Source organism: Teleopsis dalmanni, chromosome 1, assembly GCF_002237135.1.
Source record: "Teleopsis dalmanni isolate 2A chromosome 1, ASM223713v2, whole genome shotgun sequence".
Taxonomy (NCBI): Eukaryota; Metazoa; Arthropoda; class Insecta; order Diptera; family Diopsidae; genus Teleopsis; species Teleopsis dalmanni.
The window spans coordinates 23,033,644-23,054,633 of record NC_051846.1 but is presented as its reverse complement, the minus strand read 5'-3'; the positions used below and the strand labels follow the sequence as shown (position 1 = coordinate 23,054,633).

Sequence of the window (20,990 nt, the reverse complement as noted above, 5' to 3'; positions counted from 1 at the left end):
ATATAATATATTGAAGGGTATATATATATTAGGAATTGTATCAGTAATTTTGTTGTTTCGTGATTAATATCGAGCATAAACTCAATCTATAAAAATATTATTTCGCATAGATATATGTAGTTAATAAATAATTTGTTTATAGTTCATAATGATTATTTTAGTTTTATTTTTTCTTTGTCAGTATCAGTCTGTATCAGTATTGATCTCACACATTTTAAGGCTACAATATATTATAAGTGACCTTATATAAAGCACTATAAGAAACTTTTCATAGATTTTATATGCTCATTTTGAATAAAATTTAATAATTATATATAATTAATTAAGTTAATTGATTCTTAAATCAATTATTAAAAATATTATTCATAGAACATTTTTGGGACCCTTACATGGGATTATTAACTACTAATCGAAAATTAAAATTTTAAGGAAAAGAAAAATAATATTTATTATAATAAATATTATTTTTATTCATGCTTATAAAAGTTTAAAAGTCTATTTATTTAAAAGTCTACTTTAATCTATGATCTTAATTAGTATTTGCTTAAAATCATAAATATTGATGCTAATTTATCTTTTACATATATAGATTGTCATAAGAATGTAAAATACAGTCGTATAGGGGTTGAATATAGAGTACTAAATTTAGTAACAGTACTGAAACCCTATATACCTTTAAAATAAATGTGGTGTCATTTTTACTTTATTTTATTTTATTAAACTGTTGCTTAGTGAATAGCTAACGTTTGCAGTGGGTTGATGTATTTACTGGGAATGTCAAAAAACAAAGTTAAACAAATGCATTACTTAAGCACTACGCAGGATTAGGCTACAGTCACTGACTACTGTATCTCAGATAATGGATGGGGCTTAGAAATTTCCCCAGGCAAGATATACTTGCCGTAATAACCGACTAAAATGCAGTTGGTACCATCCGGTACTGTTTGGAGTATAACTAGTAATGAGTAAGTTTTATTTATAAAACCCGAATAGAGGTGTAGATGTATCTGGTATCAGGGAGGTTAAGGCCAGTAGCTTTGGCTGTTTTAACCAATAGAAGTTGGTCCTTTAAAGGGAGCTTTGTGGTAGTTGTGTTTAAAGCCGGAAACTATGTGACTGTAGTCTAATTGTCTGTTGGGTATAAGACTTAAAAGGCGGGTCATGTCAAATTCCTTTAAAGGAAGGATGTATTTCTTCTCGAGCAAAGATATATATATCTTCTTCTGGAAACGGTTCATTTACTTATTACTTTACTTATTACTTTGATTTACACAAAATGATTAAAAATTTTTATGAAAAGACAGAATTGACAAACTATAAATTTCAAATCGGCTTTAGCAAGCAGATATGATGTATTATATTATTTGAATGAATTGTTGTTTTCCGAAGCACCCATTTTCTTCTCCTTCTGCCTTCTCCGCCTTTTATAAAAATTTTTACAGAGGGTTCGGATTAAATTCTTTTAAGTAAAATAGTTACTATCATCATAACTGACGTTAAATTACAATTTAAAAAAAATTTTTTTTATATCCGGTCTAATCTCATAGCCAGAATTTTAAATGACCCTTTGTCAGTTTGGTGCAAGATATAGCACATAACTATTATTCAACTACACGTTTATATAATTTTGAAATGTTAATATGTTAAATACTGTATATATATAATAGTTAAATATAAATCACTATTTTTTATATCTGTGAGTTAAAACCCCTACAGCAAGTAGATATAGAAAAAACATTATATTAGTCACACTTTGTTAGATATGTCAGTCCTTTATGGTATTTTGGGTCTAGTTTAAGAATGTCTTGAAATCATAAATATTTTTATAAATGAAATAAATACTGATGAAGTAAGAATTTGTTTCACTGCCAACTGACGGTGAAAGCTATAGTTGTATACAGATGGAACATGTATAGTATATTGTTGACCATTGCAGGTTTTTTTCAAAGATTAATTGGTTGGTGAAAATTTTGCAAAGATATTGTTAAAGAATTTAATAACAAACTGAAATTGTCTATTTGTGTGTCCTAATCTCTACCTATTCAAGAACTGGAGCTTTCTCACTGTCATGGCTCCATAACCGTTTTCATGGTTATCGACCCATAAATATGATGTGTTGTCGTGACTTATGTTATATAAAATAATTGTATATAATCGTGTTTATTCTTACCCCTCCTAAGTCACAGCTGCTATCTTCCTGTTTTATAAAAAAAAATATTTGAAAAATTATGTAATTAGAATGACAATTCTGAAAAATAATTGTTATTACCCTTGGTATATTCCAATCCTGAAAAAGAAATATATAAAGTAAGAAAAATATTTTTGGTAAGACATCTAAGAATAATAAAATATTCTATACTCTTAAAGGTAAATAATATCCATTTTTTTTGTGTTGTTGTAAATAATAGGGTGAATTAGTACAAATCTGTGAAGAGAACTTACCTCCGGTACATAGAACAGACGCCTGTTAGTCCTCGCATGACGTTGACATTGCTATAAGCAAATATTTAAGTAGAAATATGAAAAGATTTTATTTAAGAAATATAATTACATGTGCTCTTTGAGTTATATCACTTGGTAGCTAAAAAATATTTTGCAGATATTGTAAATATTAATAAAGGTGCATAAGTTTAAAAAATTTAATATAGTCTTACATATGCAGGTCTTTCAGGCGTAGGCTACAAAATAAAAGGAGAATATTATTTGTTAAAATTATATTATAATAATTATATAAACAATAGTTAAACTTATATAAATTGAAAGTCCCACTTTATACAATATTTCAAGAATATTCTACTTTTATATATTTCAAATTAATTCTTTAAAAGTTTATATACGTGCCTCTAAGACAAATTAAACTATTACATTAAAATGATAGTAATTCTTCAATAAAACGGTAGATATTAATTGAATTTCAAATTGTTAAAATAGATGATAGGACTTTCAAGCTCAAAATATACATAAAAATTAATATATTACCGATAGACATATTGGTAGCTTCGATACATCAGCATCGGAGACTTCTTGAACTCCATAAAAATGTTTAGCCTAAAAAGTTAAAGTTTATTAAATTAAATAATGTTTTTTTTTATATAGCTTTAGTTAACATTTAAGGTATCATTTTTTACTCATTTGTTAATTTAATTATCTACAAAGCTTTGGAATTTATGTATCCTATAAAGAATTTACGGGAGGTCTATAATATAAAACGCTACGCTTATGCCTTTGAAACATTATCTTTTTTGTTTGGATGGCACTGAATTTATTTACTGTAAATTAATGCACTTATTAAAATGAAAATCTAATTAAGGGAACTTCGAAATCATTTTAAAAAATATAAATAATGGCATACAAGTAGTTAAAATCATTCAAAAAGAAAGGAAAGATCATTGAAAGTTTATCTACTTTTCCATGCAGACATCAATTTAAGTGATAAGCCACATAGAATTCATCTTTGGTTTACTCTAAAAAATTAATTTTGCTTTTTTTAACAAACACAATCAGTAAACTGAACTATATTAGATCTGATCCCTCAGGGATGAAACGAAATGACTTGCTTCAAATAAAAACGGCCAGCTTGTTATTATATATAATTAGGATCATATTTGTCCTGAACTCTCATGGATGGTATGTATCATAGAAGACATTTGAGTTCATGATCTGATCTTATAAAATATAATCTTAAAAAAATCATAAAAAATAGTTAAATTGGCTTGAGTGTCATTAATGTTTTTAAAGCTTGCTACTACATTTGTCCCGATAGAGGGAAAATTAAGTATACTACTTCAGACATGCAGTCGTGATTTTTTCTTTCAGAGTTGTCAAAAAAAAACAGCATTAAGCCTGGTTGAAACAAATTGCCATCATTTTTAAAATATTTTAAATGCCTTTTTTGACATATTTTTTATTTGACATATTGTGTTGTGTACAATATAAAATATAAAAATTGTAAATATTAAAATTAATTAATTCAAATAAAAGAGAACAAAATGAATTTCTGATATTCATTTTGGAATATTTAGCATTTTTATTTAACATATTTAAATTAATTTATTTATTTATGTACTTAAATTTATTACCAAATATAATGCTCATATGATTTTAACGGATGGTTATAGTTTTGCAATATATTTTCAATGAACATTCATAATAGACTGATTTTTGAATTTGGCTGCACTGAAACTTAAGACATACAATTATTTACGAGTGAAACCCAACTCTGAAGATTTCGAGAGCATTGTTGTTGCTTCACATGTAATCTTTTGTAAGTTGCAAGTATTTTTTTGCTACTCTGAAAGAAAAAATTATGGCTAATATAGAATTACCACCGGATTGGATACGAAAAATGCTTTCTGAGAAAAAATTTTGATTATAAATTCGTGGCTTTAGAATGAATAGAATTCAATTATTTTTATTAGAATTCGTGAAATGAGAATACCAAAATGCTTTAAGGGACTATGGATACAAATAAAAATGGCTAGACTTTTTATTATTACATTTAATAACTCTCTGTGTGCTATGTTTATTCCATGAATATTATAAAAATAAAGTTTGATTCAATGCTATTTCCTAGGAAAGTAAGGGCCAACCACAGCAAACTATTAGTATCCATTTAGTCGGAATAAAAGTTTTAGATTATATTACAAATGTTTAATACTTACCTCGAACTCCAGATCTTCTTGTTCAGCCGTCTAAAAAGAAAATTTTTATATTTTAATAATCGTTAAAAATATTAATGTCAAGACACATTACCTTTGGAGGACGCTCTTGCCACATGGATTCATCATCTTGTCCCTAAAATGTAATTATTAATTGTACATTTTCAACAACGGCTGAAATATTCAAATAATTAGAGAGTATATATCTCCAAAATTACCATAAATGCACCACCGCAAGGGTTACTCATTGTTGGTCCGAAGCCCGCGGCGCTACCAAAGGAAGACGCATATCCCTAAAAAGTAATTTTTAATTGTTCAATTTTTCTTTTAAATTGCGTGAGTATTGTTAAAATTACCATTGATTCATCAGAACAATCATAGCTTGATTGTCCATAGTCTGATGAAGCTCTCTATAAAATAACATTTAATTGTTAATTTACATATTTTAAATAACATATCAAATATTTAAATAGTTATGAGATGAGTATTTCTGATATTACCGAAATTTCCTCAGTCAAATCAGGCAGGTCCTTTGAAAACAATTAAAAGAGAAAAGAAAGAAAATTAATGATAGGTATGTAAAGATGTTTTATCTAAAATTATATTCCTTATTGCCAAAACATATTTAAATAGTTGCTTAGTTACTTAATGATTTAATGACAATTCAATAGTTCTTATTAATTTAATATTATTAATTTTGATTTGTACTATAGCATAAGATGAAATAAATCGTATCGCTTACTCTAATATACTCTAATGTAAATAATTAGAAAGAGCATTAAATTCTTCTAGCAGTTGCTTATGAATAAATTAGGTATATGTGTTCTATACGATTGATAGTTACATAGTAAGAATGGCTATTAAAAATTCGTAAAACAAGTTTATGCAGGACTGCTAATTTGCAAATGAAGAAGTGGAACTTCAGTGATCTAAGAACACTAATACTATGTTTCCACTAGATAGTTTTGTTCATTAGAGCCGCTAATTAGGATAATTTAATATGCAAAGAGTTTTTATTTATTAGAGACTGTATAAGATTCGTAGATACTAGACAAAATCTAGAGACACTAATTACTATGGTAATGTAGATATTGGCAAGCATTGAAGAATGAAGCCTTTATAAGTACATAATCTCTAGAACTTAAACATTGTAAGAGCGGGCGAAATACTTAGTACACAATCGGTGTGAAGTTCGCTAAATGATCTTCTAACCTGCCCTGTGAAGTAATACCTTAACTGGTCGTACTGCAAGAATTTCCAGGATATTGAGCTGATAATGTGGGGACTTTTTAGTCCGTAAGTATGTATGACGCAATTGAGTCGTGCATGAATCGGATATGCAAATGGGTCGGGTCATTTGTATCTAGAAGATTTTTCCTCCAGGTTCAATACCAAAAAACAATAACAAAAAAAAACTCATTTCAAGCGAAAAATGTTGAAATCAACCTTTTAAAATAAACTTCCCACAAGGGAAGTTAATAAAATTTTAAATATTTGGTATAAGTTTTATATGTTTTATATGTTAATTATAAATAAACAAGCTAGATATTTCACATACATAAATCAGCTTATGCGAATGAAAACGACTAAATTATAAATCCATTAACATAAGTAGTTTTAGATGCAGTGGAAACATGATATAAAAACACAAAACTGAAAAGTAAAAACAGATAAAACAGATACAGAGCAATTGAGGAAAGTGATAGAAGAAGCACTGTTTCACTCTGATAGCATCGTTAATGGAGCCAAAAAATATTATTTTTGTATTTATCATATAATAAATGCAATAAGTTTACTTAAAGTCTACCAGTTTTAACGCAATCTTATCAGTACATTAATGAAGAATCAATTATAGAGACATATGTAGTTACTCTTGAAGGTATCATAAGAGATCTATTCAATTTTACGGAATCCTTAATTATCCAGTTTTATATGTAAATTATTAATAATACCTAATATTCATTTTTTTATAAGAGGTATAATGACACATTGATGATCTTTAATAAACGAAAATTTTAATAACTGCATTTTATTGTGTTAATCTATTGTAGAAATATTGATATTAAAAATATATAATATCAATTTATTGCAATTTTAATATCAATTTTTAATCTATCTAAAAATAAAAAATGAAGTTTCTATACTTACATCGCAATCAGAAGCTCCAAATGATGCTGGAATAGGGCAACTTGCATCTGAAAATTGCTACGAAATACATAACACTTTTGTATATATTTGTGTATATAGTATTTTATACAAATAAATTAATAGATTTATATAAACAAATATGGATATAATACTATGATATGTAATAAAATGGAATGAGGGTTATTAACATCGAAAAAATATGTGATTTAATACTCGTAGTGAAAGGTATCATCCTTTCTCGAGAAGTTATTAATAATTAAACAAAGACTATAGAGTTTGTATCGAATATATAACGCCATTTTTTTTGGAAGGATCAGTCCTTTTTCTCTCTCACCTTTAAGTATATAGCGTTTGCAATGATCAATTCAGCACATAATGATTATTATGTACGAAAACTAACATTATTATGAAATCATCTTAATCAATCGATCGTTAATTTAAAAAATATATATCACCAGCATAGTGCCATAATTTGAACCGAAAATTGGACTTGAAATGATTGAAGTTAACCACTGTTTAAAAACGAATCGGTATAGTATGTGGATAATATTTAAAATAATTTCATATAACTATTTAATATTTGACAAATCAAAATTTTCACCGTTTGTATATAGCATTCCATCATTCCATATCATTCCGTTTGTATCATTCCATTATATATTAAATCGTAATGAAATTCATGATTATTTTATACAGTTAACTGTATTTTATGTCTGAATATAATGAATGAAGTTTTGTATAATTGAGTACTCACACCCATTCCATAAGGTTGCGCCGGACACGGCGAGTCTGGGAATTGCTACAAAAAACAAAAAGAAATAAGAAATAACTTAAGAAATAACTCTATGGTATATATTATTTGTTTATGGTTATATCTGAGAGAAGAGAAATTCACACAATGCTGAGAAGTAAAATACAATTATAGATATTAATATCAAAACAGTATGTTATGGTCAAATTTAAAAAAATATTCTCTGCAAGAAGAATATTGTCTGCCAAATTGTACGAGTACTGAGCAGAAGCAGAGAATTTTGAATAAAGAAGTCCTATCTCTTCCAGACCCAAACGTATTTTATGAACTCAATCAATTAAAATCCAGGAGATGATATTACAAACAATTATCTGTTAGCCAGCTCAACATTTCACCATATAATTCTATAGAAATCAAATGGAATATTGCTCTTGAAATTATTAAAACATGATTCAAAATAGCACTTAAAAAAGTATTTCAAATAATTTTTAATAATTTAATATTAAGCTTTTATCCATAGCATTACTTCATTTTATTGTTCTCTGAGTATCAGTTCAGTAAAGTTCAAAAATATTTCTTGTAGTTAAATATATCAATAATAATGGACTACTTACATCCATTCCAAAAGCACCTGATGGACATGTTGAGTCTGCGTATTGCTGCAATATACAAAATAGTTTTTTTAATAAGAATAATCATTTGAAGACATATTTTTTAAGAAATGAATTATTATATTATTTTATTACTAATGTAAAAGTTATTCACAGTAGATAGTAGAGTGGGATAGTAACATCCTTATAATAACTGATATAAAATTTTAAAATGATTGTTGTAGAAAAGAAATATATCTGAAGGCGAGAACGTAATCTCATTTTTGCTTTGTTCTATTCAATCTTTTTTCTGAATTAAACAAAAACTTCTTAAATTTTAATTCTTAGCTTGATTAGAAGCCTAGATTCCTTTAAACAGGAAAGTTTGTGATTATTTAAAAAAATACTCTGACAGGTGGTCAGAGTAATTTCCATTAAAAATGAATGCAAATCGAACTCTATAGCACTTTTTTATAGCACTTTTAATAGCATTATAGAGTTATATCACTTTTTTGAATCTACAGCACTTTTTTGATCTACAAAAAAATCACTTAGCTGATTGTAATTTGTTTGAATTTTGATATTATTGTCACTATTTAAAAAAGCAGCATTATCAGTATTGAAAGCCCAAATCAGTAATAGATAATGGCTATTTAGATTTTTAATGATATTCTATGATCCCATCTTGCAATGGTACTACTCTGAGAAGATAATTGACTCTTTCATAAGAAAATATTCAAAGATAAAAACCGTTTAAGACGTTTCTAAGGAAATCAATTACTAATATCCATTTCTAAAATATTGATTTTTAAGTGTTGGCTTACAAAATCTGCACCAAAAATGAATCCTTTTTAATTTAACTGGATAAGTCCAATCTCTCACAGACCTAAGAGTATTCATCGAACACTATAAAATCCCTCCCCTTGCGGGTAAGGGTTTAGAATATTCCCGAGGTAGGCATGCCTGTCGTAAGAGGCGATTAAAATCCTTGCGCTATGCCGATACTGTTTTGGAGTGTGTATGGTGATAGTGACACTAAGTGACACTATCGATCGGAAGTGTAAATCTGGTACTACGGGGGTTAATTGCCCGCAACTCTGGCTGTCCTTACCAAGTTGTGGTTGGCAGAGTCGTAATGGCTGTGGTTAATACCCAACAATACGTGAAAGGAATGACCGTTAGTTGTATATTCACCACCGGGCCAATGATCAGCAGAGGTATTGGTAGGCCTCGCTCCTTACTAAGGAGAAAGTTATACCCAAAACACATAATTTCATTAGAACTGATGGAAGTTCATAAGGTACCGAGGTACTCACGCTAAACAACAGTGTTGCTGTTACTGTTACTATCAAATCTCATTAAAATTAATTATCACTGATTCGGGAAATCATATTTACCACAAATCTAAGAAAATCATGTCTACCTATCTTGATAGACGAAATAAGTAAGTACGTAAACATAATGATGTTTACTGACGATTGCCTGGAAATCAGCTAAGCAGACGAAGTGTCATATCAAAATGATTAAAAGGCAGTGCAATTTTATATATATTAATAGAAATCGAATCGGTCAACGTTGTTAAAATGCTCGGGGTTATCACTCACTTGCGGTCTAAAATATTAAGTAGTAAATATTTATAATAACTTCAAATAATAAGTTTATATGAAATCTTTATCCATAGTATTACTTCTTTATATTTTATTGCAATTTATAGTTTACTTTTATAGTTTAATTGGGGTTTATCTACAATAATAGAGTACTTACACTAAGTCCAGAAGATTCTGCTGTTGAATCTGGAAATTGCTAAAAAATACAACGTAAATTTCTATTAAAAACACATCATTTTACCGCATATTTTTTAGTCATTAAATTTAAAAAAAATATATTAATAAAAAAATGTTTAAAAATAATTTTATATTTATAATAATAGTTAAACAGCCATAATATTTATTGTATTAATATTTTCTGTTGTTTTATATATTAAAATTTAATGCAGTTCGTAATTATCTCCTCTACCTCTACAATAAATGAAATTACTTTATGCATTTATTTATTTATTTGTATGCTAGCACTAAAATCAATTTTAAAGTTAATTAAGAATAAGGAACTGGACAACTAGGTCCTTCGCCCTGCAAATTACTTTACAAAAGCATACTTACATTGAAATCAGGAATTGATGGATCTGCAAAAGCGCTTGATCTATCTGGGACATGCTAGAAAAAAAATGTTTTTTCAGTTGTTTATTTAGCAGCTTGTAAGAGAGAAATGAATATTATAAATATATTGAATAAATAAATTTATCAATGGTATTTTAACAAGTTCAAATCAGAGAAATTACAATTTTATAGAATAAAATGGAATAAGTAATATTATTATAATTCTAAATTTTTATTAGGAAAACATGTTTATATCTTAATTCTATATATTTAGTAATAAAATTAATTCACAATAGCGGCAAACTTCATTGCCTTGGTATATATATTTATAGATAAAGATAAGACAAATGACATTTACATATACCAAGGAATCGAGAATACTATATATTTTCAATTTCCAAACTTTAATTTAAACATACACCTTTTCCTAAATTTTTAACAAATCAGAAACCTTATTTAAATAAACCAAGTACATTCCTATGCTAAAATCCCATGACGTTGATATATATATATAAAGAGCCAAAAAAATACTACATTAAACTACATTTGAACCAAAGAACATTACGGCTACTCTAAATACTAGAGATGTAAGCTTAAAGAATACCGTGGTTTTAAAATAATACTAAGACATCTGAGGCATTACTGAAGAAACAAGTAACATATGCAGACCTTAACAAACATCTGTTAACATCTTTCTTATTAAAACTTAAAAATAATTCTACAATATTGACAACTTAAGTTCTCTATTCAACTACTAGTTGCGATTTATGTTAACTACAATTCGGTTCACATGTACTATCTCTGAAACCGTTCACACTGCAAATTAAATAGTGTGTGATATCTGTAAAAATTCGTTGTATTCTCGCTCTATTAGTCTAACTTGCAGCACACAAGATATAGACAAAAGACATGCTTTATGTAGCCACATAGGAGTAGTACTGTAGGACACTATTTACACTCAAAATATTAAAACAATAATATAATTAAATGGAATAAAGAAAGAAAGTTGTGAAACAGCTGATGGATCAGATAATGAACAAAATTAACACAATAATAGAATTGACATAACTTTTAAATAACATCCCAGAATGCAATTCGATTAAAAAATCATATATTATGTTAATGCAATTGGTTAGTATAATCTATGAAACTCACTTTAGTGAAAAACATTTTGACCGCAGTAGGATATATAATGAAACAGATAACGCAAATAATCCGAAAGGTACTGGATATGGCTCTGCAGTCATATTTACTAAGCACAATACATAACATTTTAAACCTAAAAATCAACAAAATGATCATTTATTATTGACAAAAGGTTGAAGATCAAATTCAGTATTTAGGAAACTCGTATATAGTATTATATTCTTTAATGAAGTTGGACCAAGTTTCATTGTAGACGGATATAAGGATACAAAACATGGAATATTGAAGATGTAAGCTTACGAACACTAAGAAAAGAAATATGGTCAAATACTTAAGCTCAAAAAAAACCATCTTAATACCACCGAAACAACATACTTACCAACAAACTTGACTAGGATACTTGATATTACAGTTGTCTATATTTCAAAGAACATGAATATAAGTTACTTCCTAATTTAAACGAGGCTTGAACTTTATCCTGACTACTGACTGCAATTTACTGTAACAGACTCATAGAAACATATGATGGAATAATAGCTGACAAATAAAACCATTGCTCAAAACATATTTTCATATAATATTAATCATTATCTGGTTACAAATATTAAATCCAAAAAACTGACGATCATGAAAAAAGTAAAATTGTTTATTCTTTGTTTAACTATTGAAATAATAGTTTATAAAATAAACACTTTAATAATTATATTATGTCAACTACTGTGCATTAATCCAATTGTTATAGTTTGCACTCCTAGAACTGTTTTAATACAATATTAGAATAATATGTAATCTCTTGAAGAGTACTTACATGATGTTGGCTTAAGTCTACGAATCCGGTTATATCCCCCTGAAAGTGTAAATTAAGAATCAATATAAAATAATAATATTTAATTGATGTGTGTGATTTGCCAAACTTCGGGCATACAAGGTTTTATACAGCTTCATAAATTTATTTAGTCGTATAAAATTCACTTAGCCGAATAAAATTCGCTTAGCCGAATAAAATTCGCTTAGCCGAATAAGATTCGCTGAGCTGAATGAAATTCGCTGAGCTGAATGAAATTCGCTGAGCTAAATGAAATTCGCTGAGCTGAATTAAATTAGCTTAGTTGAATAAAATTCGCTGAGCTGAATTTAATAAGCTTAGCTCAATAAACTTGCTTAAATATATAAAATTTGCTTAGTTGAAAAAAATTCACATAGCTGAATAAATTCGCTTAGCTGAAAAAAATTCGCTTAGCTGAATAAATTCGCTTAACTAAATAAAATTCGCTATTTGAATAAAATTCGCTTAGCTGAATAAAATTCGCTATTTGAATAAAATTCGCTTAGCTGAATAAAATTCGTTTAATAGAATGAAATTCGCTTATTAGAATAAAATCAATTTATTTTGATATCAAATTGATTACATGGGGTCAGAAAATCTGTTATTTAAACCCAACGAAAATATAATAATCTATGGTGTATAAAAGAACACTTACTTCTAATGCGCCACTATCTGCACTTGAAAATTCCTGAAAACGTAAAATGTTTTTAAATTAGAAATTTAATTGAATTACTCAAATTGATATAATAGATAATAATTATATGTGAGAAATTTTCTGTAGTAAATAAGTTAATCGCTTCTGTTATCGCATTTATCAATAAGCAATTAGAATTAACAGATAGTTTTGAACCTCAAAACTTACGCCCCACTAGTCCCACCATACTACCTGCACTTATGTATGGTGTAGAAGCGTGGTTGCTATCATAAAATAATTAGGTAGAACTAGTAAACTTATAGTAGAAAACTTATTGGTGATTACTACCGCATTCGAAAGGGCAGAGCGCCGTATAAGCTTAATGAGAATATTGAAATATTTTAGTGAAATATCATCGTGTTACTTCTACGTCTTGATCATGTTTTGAACATACCTATATATCATGATACTCTTGGGAAATAAGTATTTAAAGCTATAGTTGGGAGAAGAAAACGTAAGGGAAAATTTCTTTTAAATCAGGTAATCATGTTGATTACTCTGCAAAAATAGCAGAAAATTTCTTTTAAATCAGGTAATCATGTTGATTACTCTGCAAAAATAGCAGATGTGTCTGGAGAGAAGTGTTATGTCACACCTATGCTCAGCAACCAACTGTTAAGAACACTTATGTGAAATCAAAAGAGGCAATTCGAAGTTTTCGAAGCGACACATTTCAAAGTAAAATTCCGTTTAATTTTTCTTTTGATATAATAACATCCTATATAAATTAAATATTTTATAGTTATTCAGAAAATATAATATATGACGTATTTTTGATGTGCTTAAAATCAATTATTCATGAAGTAATTAAGATCATATTTTATAAACTTAAAGCTTTTTTTATTCTTACTGTTCATACATAGTAAAATAATCTAATAGGTAAAGTTAATCAGTATACTTACACCAAATGGACACTCCGGTAAAGGTTGCTGAAAAATATAAAATGTTTTTAGTTTAAAAAGTAAATTGTGCAATTTTAATAATAAAGGTAATTAATATACATATTTATTATGTATTAAATGTTTCTTAGTAAAACCACTGTCTAATTCCATTATACCCTAAATACACATTATACCCTAAATATATATTGAATATACATTTTATGTAAATAGCATCTAAAGTTATTGAATAATATATAAATAAATCATCAATCAATCAAAAAGATATTTTGTCGTGTTTACCCGTACATTTTATAAAAGAAAAAAATTAGAGTCGTTCCATAATCGAGTAACTACATATCGCCTATATGGAAACAATATAATTCCAAGAAAATACTTTGAAATCCAACTAACTACTAACAAGAATGACGTTAGTATACTTATTATGAAAGTTTTCACAATAAGTATTACAGTTAACTGGTTTATCTAGTATTATTTCAAAACTTTCAACTTAATCAGTATAGGACTGAGCCATGTTTTGTGTTGAGAGTAATAAATATAACTTCGCTTGTTGATGTTTTCACTATCACAATTACTTAAGGCAGTCCGTAATCAGTTAGTATTGTTAATTCTATATTTAGTACATGCAATGATTATCATATTAACTGCCTAAACTATGACGTTGGAATCATATTGCTCCAATTTAACTCGTACAAAGTAAACTTATAGTGGCTGAAACGGTGGTGAGAAGAACCAATGTATTAAAACCCTATTTGAAAATTAGGGTCGTCCAATAGTATGTAATTTCCCTCAAAATAATTAAATCTCTTTAGGATTCACTCAGTTTTTTATATTATATAATATTTCATAAAATAGAATTTTAATAATATACCATTTAATTCACTTCTGCATCAATTGGAGATTAACAATTTCTACAGTAGTCATCAGTAGAACATCTCAGCTACAAAAACATAATGAACTATACAAGAGAATACTTACATCATATCCTCCACTATCTGCACTTGAAAATTGCTAAAAAATGATAAATAATTTTTAATTAACAAATAAACTCAGCAAATGGAAGTGATAGTAATATTTTAAATATATTAAAGTTTGTTTAATGTATTTTAAATGTTTTATGTTTGTATAAATGTCATGTTTCTATTTTTAGCTGTCATGTTTGTAATTTAAGCTGTCAATTGTTGTTGCTTTCATTACAAATTATTTTGAATTTCAACAGCGAAACTTGAACTATTGTGAATTGTTTTGTGGAATGAATGAAATTTTCATACAAAATGAAACAGAACGCTTGTCATATATATATATACATATATCATATGTGGAAACAATTTATCATATCTGCAAAGCAAATATTTTGCATATGATAAACCTGATAATCAAATTAGAATGATACATACATTAGAATGATTTAATAACAATAATTCAGAAAGACATTTATAGCTTTTGTATAGTAGACGTACCTCTTCTGCAAATGTTCCATGTTCCCCTGGGTCGAAATCCTGAAATAATTTAAAGGAAAATTTATAACTTTGGTGTATACATCATGCTAATATCTCTTATTAAGTATGTGATCAAATAAATTAATGTTATTGTAGTAAAAAAATAATAGCTATGGAATTTTAAAATATGGATCTTTTGACTTGTATTTGAAAATGAAGCGTACATCAATACAAAATTTTTTAAATTATTTTATTATTAAATTAAATACGTTAATTTATTAAATATAGTTTGAAGAGTTAGACACGTAGTCCATTGAAAAATATTAAAAAAAAAGTTTTTTTGGAACTGTTAAAATAATATTACAAATAATTTAACTTAAATGGTTATATTGCTTTATGTTGTTTGCGCTATCTTATAGTCTAATCAAGAATATAATCTTTACCAGAGGTTCTTTTTTCAACAAATTCTGTTGTTTATTATATAATTAATAAATACTTACGTCATAACCAATATTAGAGAAATCCAAGGAATCTTCACACTCCTGTAAAGAAAACATTACCAAATTAAAAACCATACGAAAATTTTATAATATATTTTTTATTTTCATGGCAGATAAGAATAGATTATATCTATTTGGAGTGCAAAACTGACGTACTAAAATATTAAAATAATTCAGGTTTCACTGGTCGTTTCATGAAATTCAATTTTTGTTGATCGCAAAAGTCAAATCTGTTAAGGATTTTTAAAAACCTATTCAAAATTTCTACTGAAACTAAAAACTAATGTTGTTTTTTAATGAAGAAAAATAAATGATTATAGCCCTTATTTTTTCTTTGAGAGTAGCAAAAAAATACTCCCAACTTACGACTGAAAACTTGTGAAGCAACAACAATGCTCTCAAAATCTTCAGAGTTAGGCCTTACTTGCAAAAAATTGTAAGACTTAAGTTTCAGTGCAGCCAAATTCAAAAATCAGTCTATTATTAATGTTTACTGGAAATATAAACAATCAACTTTAACTTTCTAAATTCTTATAGCTAAACATTAGTGAAATGTAGCTTAGTGGAAAAAGTTGTTCAAAATCGTTGTTATACTATAATCTGTAGTAAAATATATGAATCGAAATCGTGCAATATCTGTGTATTAAAATACTTACATCGTCCGCGCTTGCTTGTGGTCCAAGATTGTACTGGAATAAAACACAAAATATTATTAGATGTAAAAGAAATGGAATAATAGAAATCAGATAACATAATACAAGACTGCGAAAATAATTAACTAATATAAGTGTCTGTGACAGGAATTAAGAGAAGAACACACCACATAATTAATATGTTAATATTAATATAGTTTCCGTAATGATAATATCCCCGAGTTTTACTTTTTTCATATATTTATAACCAACCCATGCTATAATGTAGCTTAGTGAGAAATATTGTTTAAAATCACTGTTTAAACTAAAACGTGTAGTACCATATCTGTATATGAGAATACTTACATCGGATTGACTTGCATCGGAATCAATTGGATTTGAGTACTGGAATAAAACATAAAAAGTTAAGTTTTTAGATAAATATAAATCAAATAACGTATTTTGAGACTGCGAAAATAATTAACTGATATAAGTGTATGTGACGGGAATTAGGAGAAGAATATACAAAACAAGTAATGTGTTGAAGTTTTCTTAATTATAACATCCCCATTAAAATATTTATATTTTAGCTATATATATCTGCGAAAGCGACAAGATATTTTCGAGGTATAAGATGTGATTTAGGAGAATGACTGGAGGATCTGCATAATGTTAACGATATCTGTCACTTCACACAAAAATCCGAGGACGTACCAGAAGACATTAAAATTTTAGGTATATATACTACATACTATATATCATGTCGAACCAATTTCAATAACAATACTCCCATCAGCCTATATGGTGAATTCATTAAAGATGTACACTGGTATTGCTAGTTGGAAAGCTGAGATTTTGAGATTTTATATATTTACTAGATATTCAAACAAATAAAATAAAATAAATAATAAATAACAATAAATTTTAATGTTCGCCTAACAATATTCAATTTTAATTGCTCTAAAAAATCGTATCTGGCTTGTTTAGGGTTAACTTAAAATCGGTTACATACTGTAGATAATTATTGCTTATGGATTCATTTAAAATAAATACTTTGATGATTATATTGTTCTATTTTTATATGTGATTACCATTTAAACATATTAATATAGTTCCATTATAATTCATAATAGAATAATAGAATAGAATACTCACAAAAAAATCACCAGATGATACTTCCCATGAGCTTGGAAATTGCTGTAAAATATAAAATGTTTTTATATAAAAAGGTATAGAACAATATTATCCTGTAAGACAAATGATTAAAAAAAAAATAATATTATTTTGCTGTGTTTTGAAGTTCTTTAAAGTAGAAAAGAGATCAGAAGGCTGCAAAAATAATTAAATAATATTAGATTAGTATTAGTAGAAATTTAAACTCTTTATTTTTGTTAAAAAATTACTGTTAACCTAAAATTTGTACTTCTTCACCCACTTCATTTGACCTAGTACTTCGTTTTTGGTTCCATACTCAATGTCATTTTATTTGTTTTGTTCTATTATCTAGTGCCGCAGATGGTCTCCCGCTTAATGAAGATATTAAATGAATATGTAAAGTTTCTTCAGAATACATTTTTATTAATTTACGTATACTATGGGGATTTTGTATGATTTCCTATGACTTAATACAGAGTATTGACGAATATGAAGATATGGAGATGTGGGGTATGGGATATGGCATATGAGATATGGGATATGAGATATTGGATATAAGATATGGGATATGAGATATGGCATATTAGATATGGGATTTATATAAAATTAACCAGCCTAACGATTAGAACGCTAAAATGTATAATAGCGTAGGTGATGGTATACAAAACAGTTAAGTAAACATTTGCTGTGAAAGCTGGAGTTATACATGGAGACACATAATCAACAACAGTCTCTGACCTGATGTTGTACTATACAATCAAATATGTTGGTAGATAAGAATATAAAATTATTATATGGTGATATAGAAGTAGTGACGCCTTACCAACGGTACCTTGAGGATTGTTTCTAGCAAACAGTCATATAGTGACCAACAAATCAGGATTGTTCTGATTATAAATAAGATTTTGAACAACGACTATTATAATATAATAAATTAGGTATTTGGAAGGTATTAGAATATCATCGATTTCGATGACAAGATATCGCTACCTGAATTTTTTGGAAAAGACCTTAAGTCTTATAAAAGATTAATTAAAATTTTTATATATGATAAAATCTTAAGAACCGTTCACTTATCACTTAAAAATCGATAATTCAATTCAAACAGATCTTATTGAACATTGTTTCGATTTTTAAAAATCAATTGATCATAAATGTGTCCAAATACCCTACAATTATTCAAAATTTTTAATACAGTATTCTGAAAGAAGAAAGTGTTGCCTTCTATTGCATTTGGAGACAAGTAAGGAATATTCATGTATTGGATAATTTCATTTGACTTACCGGTCTGCATGGCGTTGTTGTGTTCTATAATAGGCATTTCAATTTAAATGAGTTTTATATAGTATATATGGTTTCGTTATTAATAATCAATTACATATATTATTTTAAAAAATAACTAACCTAGACGGCATTAAAGATTTTATAGTAAATTGTATTACATGATAACTTACGAAATATTTAACGCAGGGAGCGATTATGTATTAAAATTGTTGAAATTTATGTAAAATAAAATTTATATAATTAAGGATTATTATTACCGGTGATGTAAGTGGTCGGCCACCAACCTGAAAAAAATTTTTTAAATCATGTAAAGAACATGTAATGGAGATATATTATTACCGCTCCTTGAGCTGATGATGGACACTTTTGAAAAAATTTTTTAAGGTTATTGAGTTAGTATATAACTAAAATTTTGATATTACCGGTGCGGCAGCCGCTGATGGACACTTCACAAAAAATTTAAAAATTATTAAAATACTATGTTATTAAAATTTATTATTACCGGTGATGCTGGCGATGGCGGGCACTTTTGGAAAATATTTTAAAATTTAACTAAATAATATGTGATTGAATTATATTATTACCGGTGATGGACATGGTGATGGGCCCTAAAAATAAAATAAATTAAAAATGTGATATATTTTCTGTTAGATATTAAAATATTAATATATAAATATTAATATCATATATAAAAGAATACTATAAAAAGTTTTACTGTTTTAATAATTATATTAACCTATGGTTGCTGTTTAATAATAGCTGACTTTGAAAATTGATCGTTTAAGAGAAAAACATAAAAATACAACAAAACGAGAATATTTTGGATGAAAAGCTTATATAGATAGAACGATACTAATATGAAATGTTAAATTAATACACTTCGTATTAGAGCAACCTTTATATATTTAATTTATAACTGCGATGTTTTCTTCAAAATAAATTTTTATAATTGGGTAAATTTCATATATATAGTTAAGAAATTTTTATATATTAGATATTTTGTATTAATTTATAATTTTTTATTTATTTTAATTTTAGTTTTTAATTAAAATACATACACTGCTTCTTGCCGGAGGTGATGTAAATTCTTGCTGTAAAATAATAAAAATTATATTATTCGCTTTTATATGCATTGGAACTTGTATAAATATTTTGATTTTAGGTGTTTTTGAGAATTTTTGATTTTTGTGAAAATTAAATAAAACAAAAATTTTTCAGTTTTTCTTTCCTTAGGAAGCTTCACTTGTTACCTTTCTTTAATGTGTAAAAAAAATAAGTAGGATCCACTTGAAAAACTTCTTACCTAAAATTTTTCTTTATATTTTTGCTAATCTTTAATAATTAATAGTTACTCATTGTAAAACTGATTGTCAAGTCATACGAATTCTGTTAAGTTGTTTTCTGTCAGACTGTATAGTCTGAATTCTATTAATATTGTTAACTTTACAGAGTGTGCTTGTCTGTTATTCCATATTTACTATCTGTTGGATCTTATTCTGTGGTTATATACAATTGGTTACTAAAGCTGATATTAATGAACGGTCTAATCTGTCGTCATTAATTGCATTTGAGATATTAAAGATGATGAAAATTTTTACTACAAATTTTCTCCGATGCAATCTATTTTTAGTTTCTGGGATTAAGAAATTATCTTGAGAATAGTACTCTCTCCCATACATAATAAGTGTTGTTTCTTCACTCCAGAAATTAGTTCAAACACATATAGGGATATGAAGTTAATGCTCTACATTTTGTGTCATATCGTTTTAAAAATATATATAATATACGTAGTGTTCAAGTTTTAAAGTTGCTTAATTTTGATCACTTATGTATATGGATAGTATAATATATGTGGTTAAAAGTTATCATTACCGGTGTTGAAGCTGCTGGTCCGCGGCCCTTAAAAACGCTTTTGAGATTTTGTAAATAATTTTTAATTGAAAGTTTCTATTACCGGTAGTGGTACTCCGCACATCTAAAAATTATTTTAAAGATTATGTGATTTAATATATGTAACTTAAAATTTGTAACTTAAATTTGTCATTACCGGTGATGAAGGGGGCTAAAAATATTTTAAAGATTATGTTAATAATAATTCAGGTAAATAAAAAA

The 20,990-nt window shown here is 27.2% G+C and overlaps 1 protein-coding gene across 15 annotated transcripts in view; it reads right to left on the bottom strand.

Moving 5' to 3' along the window:
• LOC119673248 overlaps positions 1 to 20,990 on the bottom strand; it is a 74,280-nt gene that overhangs the window by 12,968 nt on the left and 40,322 nt on the right. For 12 of the 15 annotated variants that reach the window (XM_038084491.1, XM_038084498.1, XM_038084502.1 and 9 more), the window contains 34 exons: positions 20,926 to 20,940; positions 20,833 to 20,853; positions 20,751 to 20,777; positions 19,937 to 19,969; positions 19,463 to 19,486; positions 19,381 to 19,404; positions 19,301 to 19,324; positions 19,218 to 19,241; positions 19,136 to 19,162; positions 17,595 to 17,636; positions 16,806 to 16,844; positions 16,464 to 16,496; positions 15,808 to 15,849; positions 15,329 to 15,367; positions 14,847 to 14,879; positions 13,872 to 13,898; positions 12,931 to 12,963; positions 12,258 to 12,296; positions 10,307 to 10,360; positions 9,912 to 9,950; positions 8,172 to 8,216; positions 7,561 to 7,605; positions 6,807 to 6,863; positions 5,159 to 5,188; positions 5,015 to 5,068; positions 4,877 to 4,951; positions 4,753 to 4,794; positions 4,662 to 4,691; positions 2,980 to 3,048; positions 2,655 to 2,678; positions 2,552 to 2,581; positions 2,443 to 2,493; positions 2,270 to 2,287; positions 2,171 to 2,197 (listed from right to left, as the gene is read on the bottom strand). In XM_038084491.1, the coding sequence (XP_037940419.1) occupies positions 2,171 to 2,197; positions 2,270 to 2,287; positions 2,443 to 2,493; positions 2,552 to 2,581; positions 2,655 to 2,678; positions 2,980 to 3,048; positions 4,662 to 4,691; positions 4,753 to 4,794; positions 4,877 to 4,951; positions 5,015 to 5,068; positions 5,159 to 5,188; positions 6,807 to 6,863; positions 7,561 to 7,605; positions 8,172 to 8,216; positions 9,912 to 9,950; positions 10,307 to 10,360; positions 12,258 to 12,296; positions 12,931 to 12,963; positions 13,872 to 13,898; positions 14,847 to 14,879; positions 15,329 to 15,367; positions 15,808 to 15,849; positions 16,464 to 16,496; positions 16,806 to 16,844; positions 17,595 to 17,636; positions 19,136 to 19,162; positions 19,218 to 19,241; positions 19,301 to 19,324; positions 19,381 to 19,404; positions 19,463 to 19,486; positions 19,937 to 19,969; positions 20,751 to 20,777; positions 20,833 to 20,853; positions 20,926 to 20,940 (1,236 nt within the window). The remainder of the gene's footprint in view (positions 1 to 2,170; positions 2,198 to 2,269; positions 2,288 to 2,442; positions 2,494 to 2,551; positions 2,582 to 2,654; positions 2,679 to 2,979; positions 3,049 to 4,661; positions 4,692 to 4,752; positions 4,795 to 4,876; positions 4,952 to 5,014; positions 5,069 to 5,158; positions 5,189 to 6,806; positions 6,864 to 7,560; positions 7,606 to 8,171; positions 8,217 to 9,911; positions 9,951 to 10,306; positions 10,361 to 12,257; positions 12,297 to 12,930; positions 12,964 to 13,871; positions 13,899 to 14,846; positions 14,880 to 15,328; positions 15,368 to 15,807; positions 15,850 to 16,463; positions 16,497 to 16,805; positions 16,845 to 17,594; positions 17,637 to 19,135; positions 19,163 to 19,217; positions 19,242 to 19,300; positions 19,325 to 19,380; positions 19,405 to 19,462; positions 19,487 to 19,936; positions 19,970 to 20,750; positions 20,778 to 20,832; positions 20,854 to 20,925; positions 20,941 to 20,990) is intronic. The other 3 variants (XM_038084493.1, XM_038084504.1, XM_038084505.1) reach the window with 3 other exon arrangements.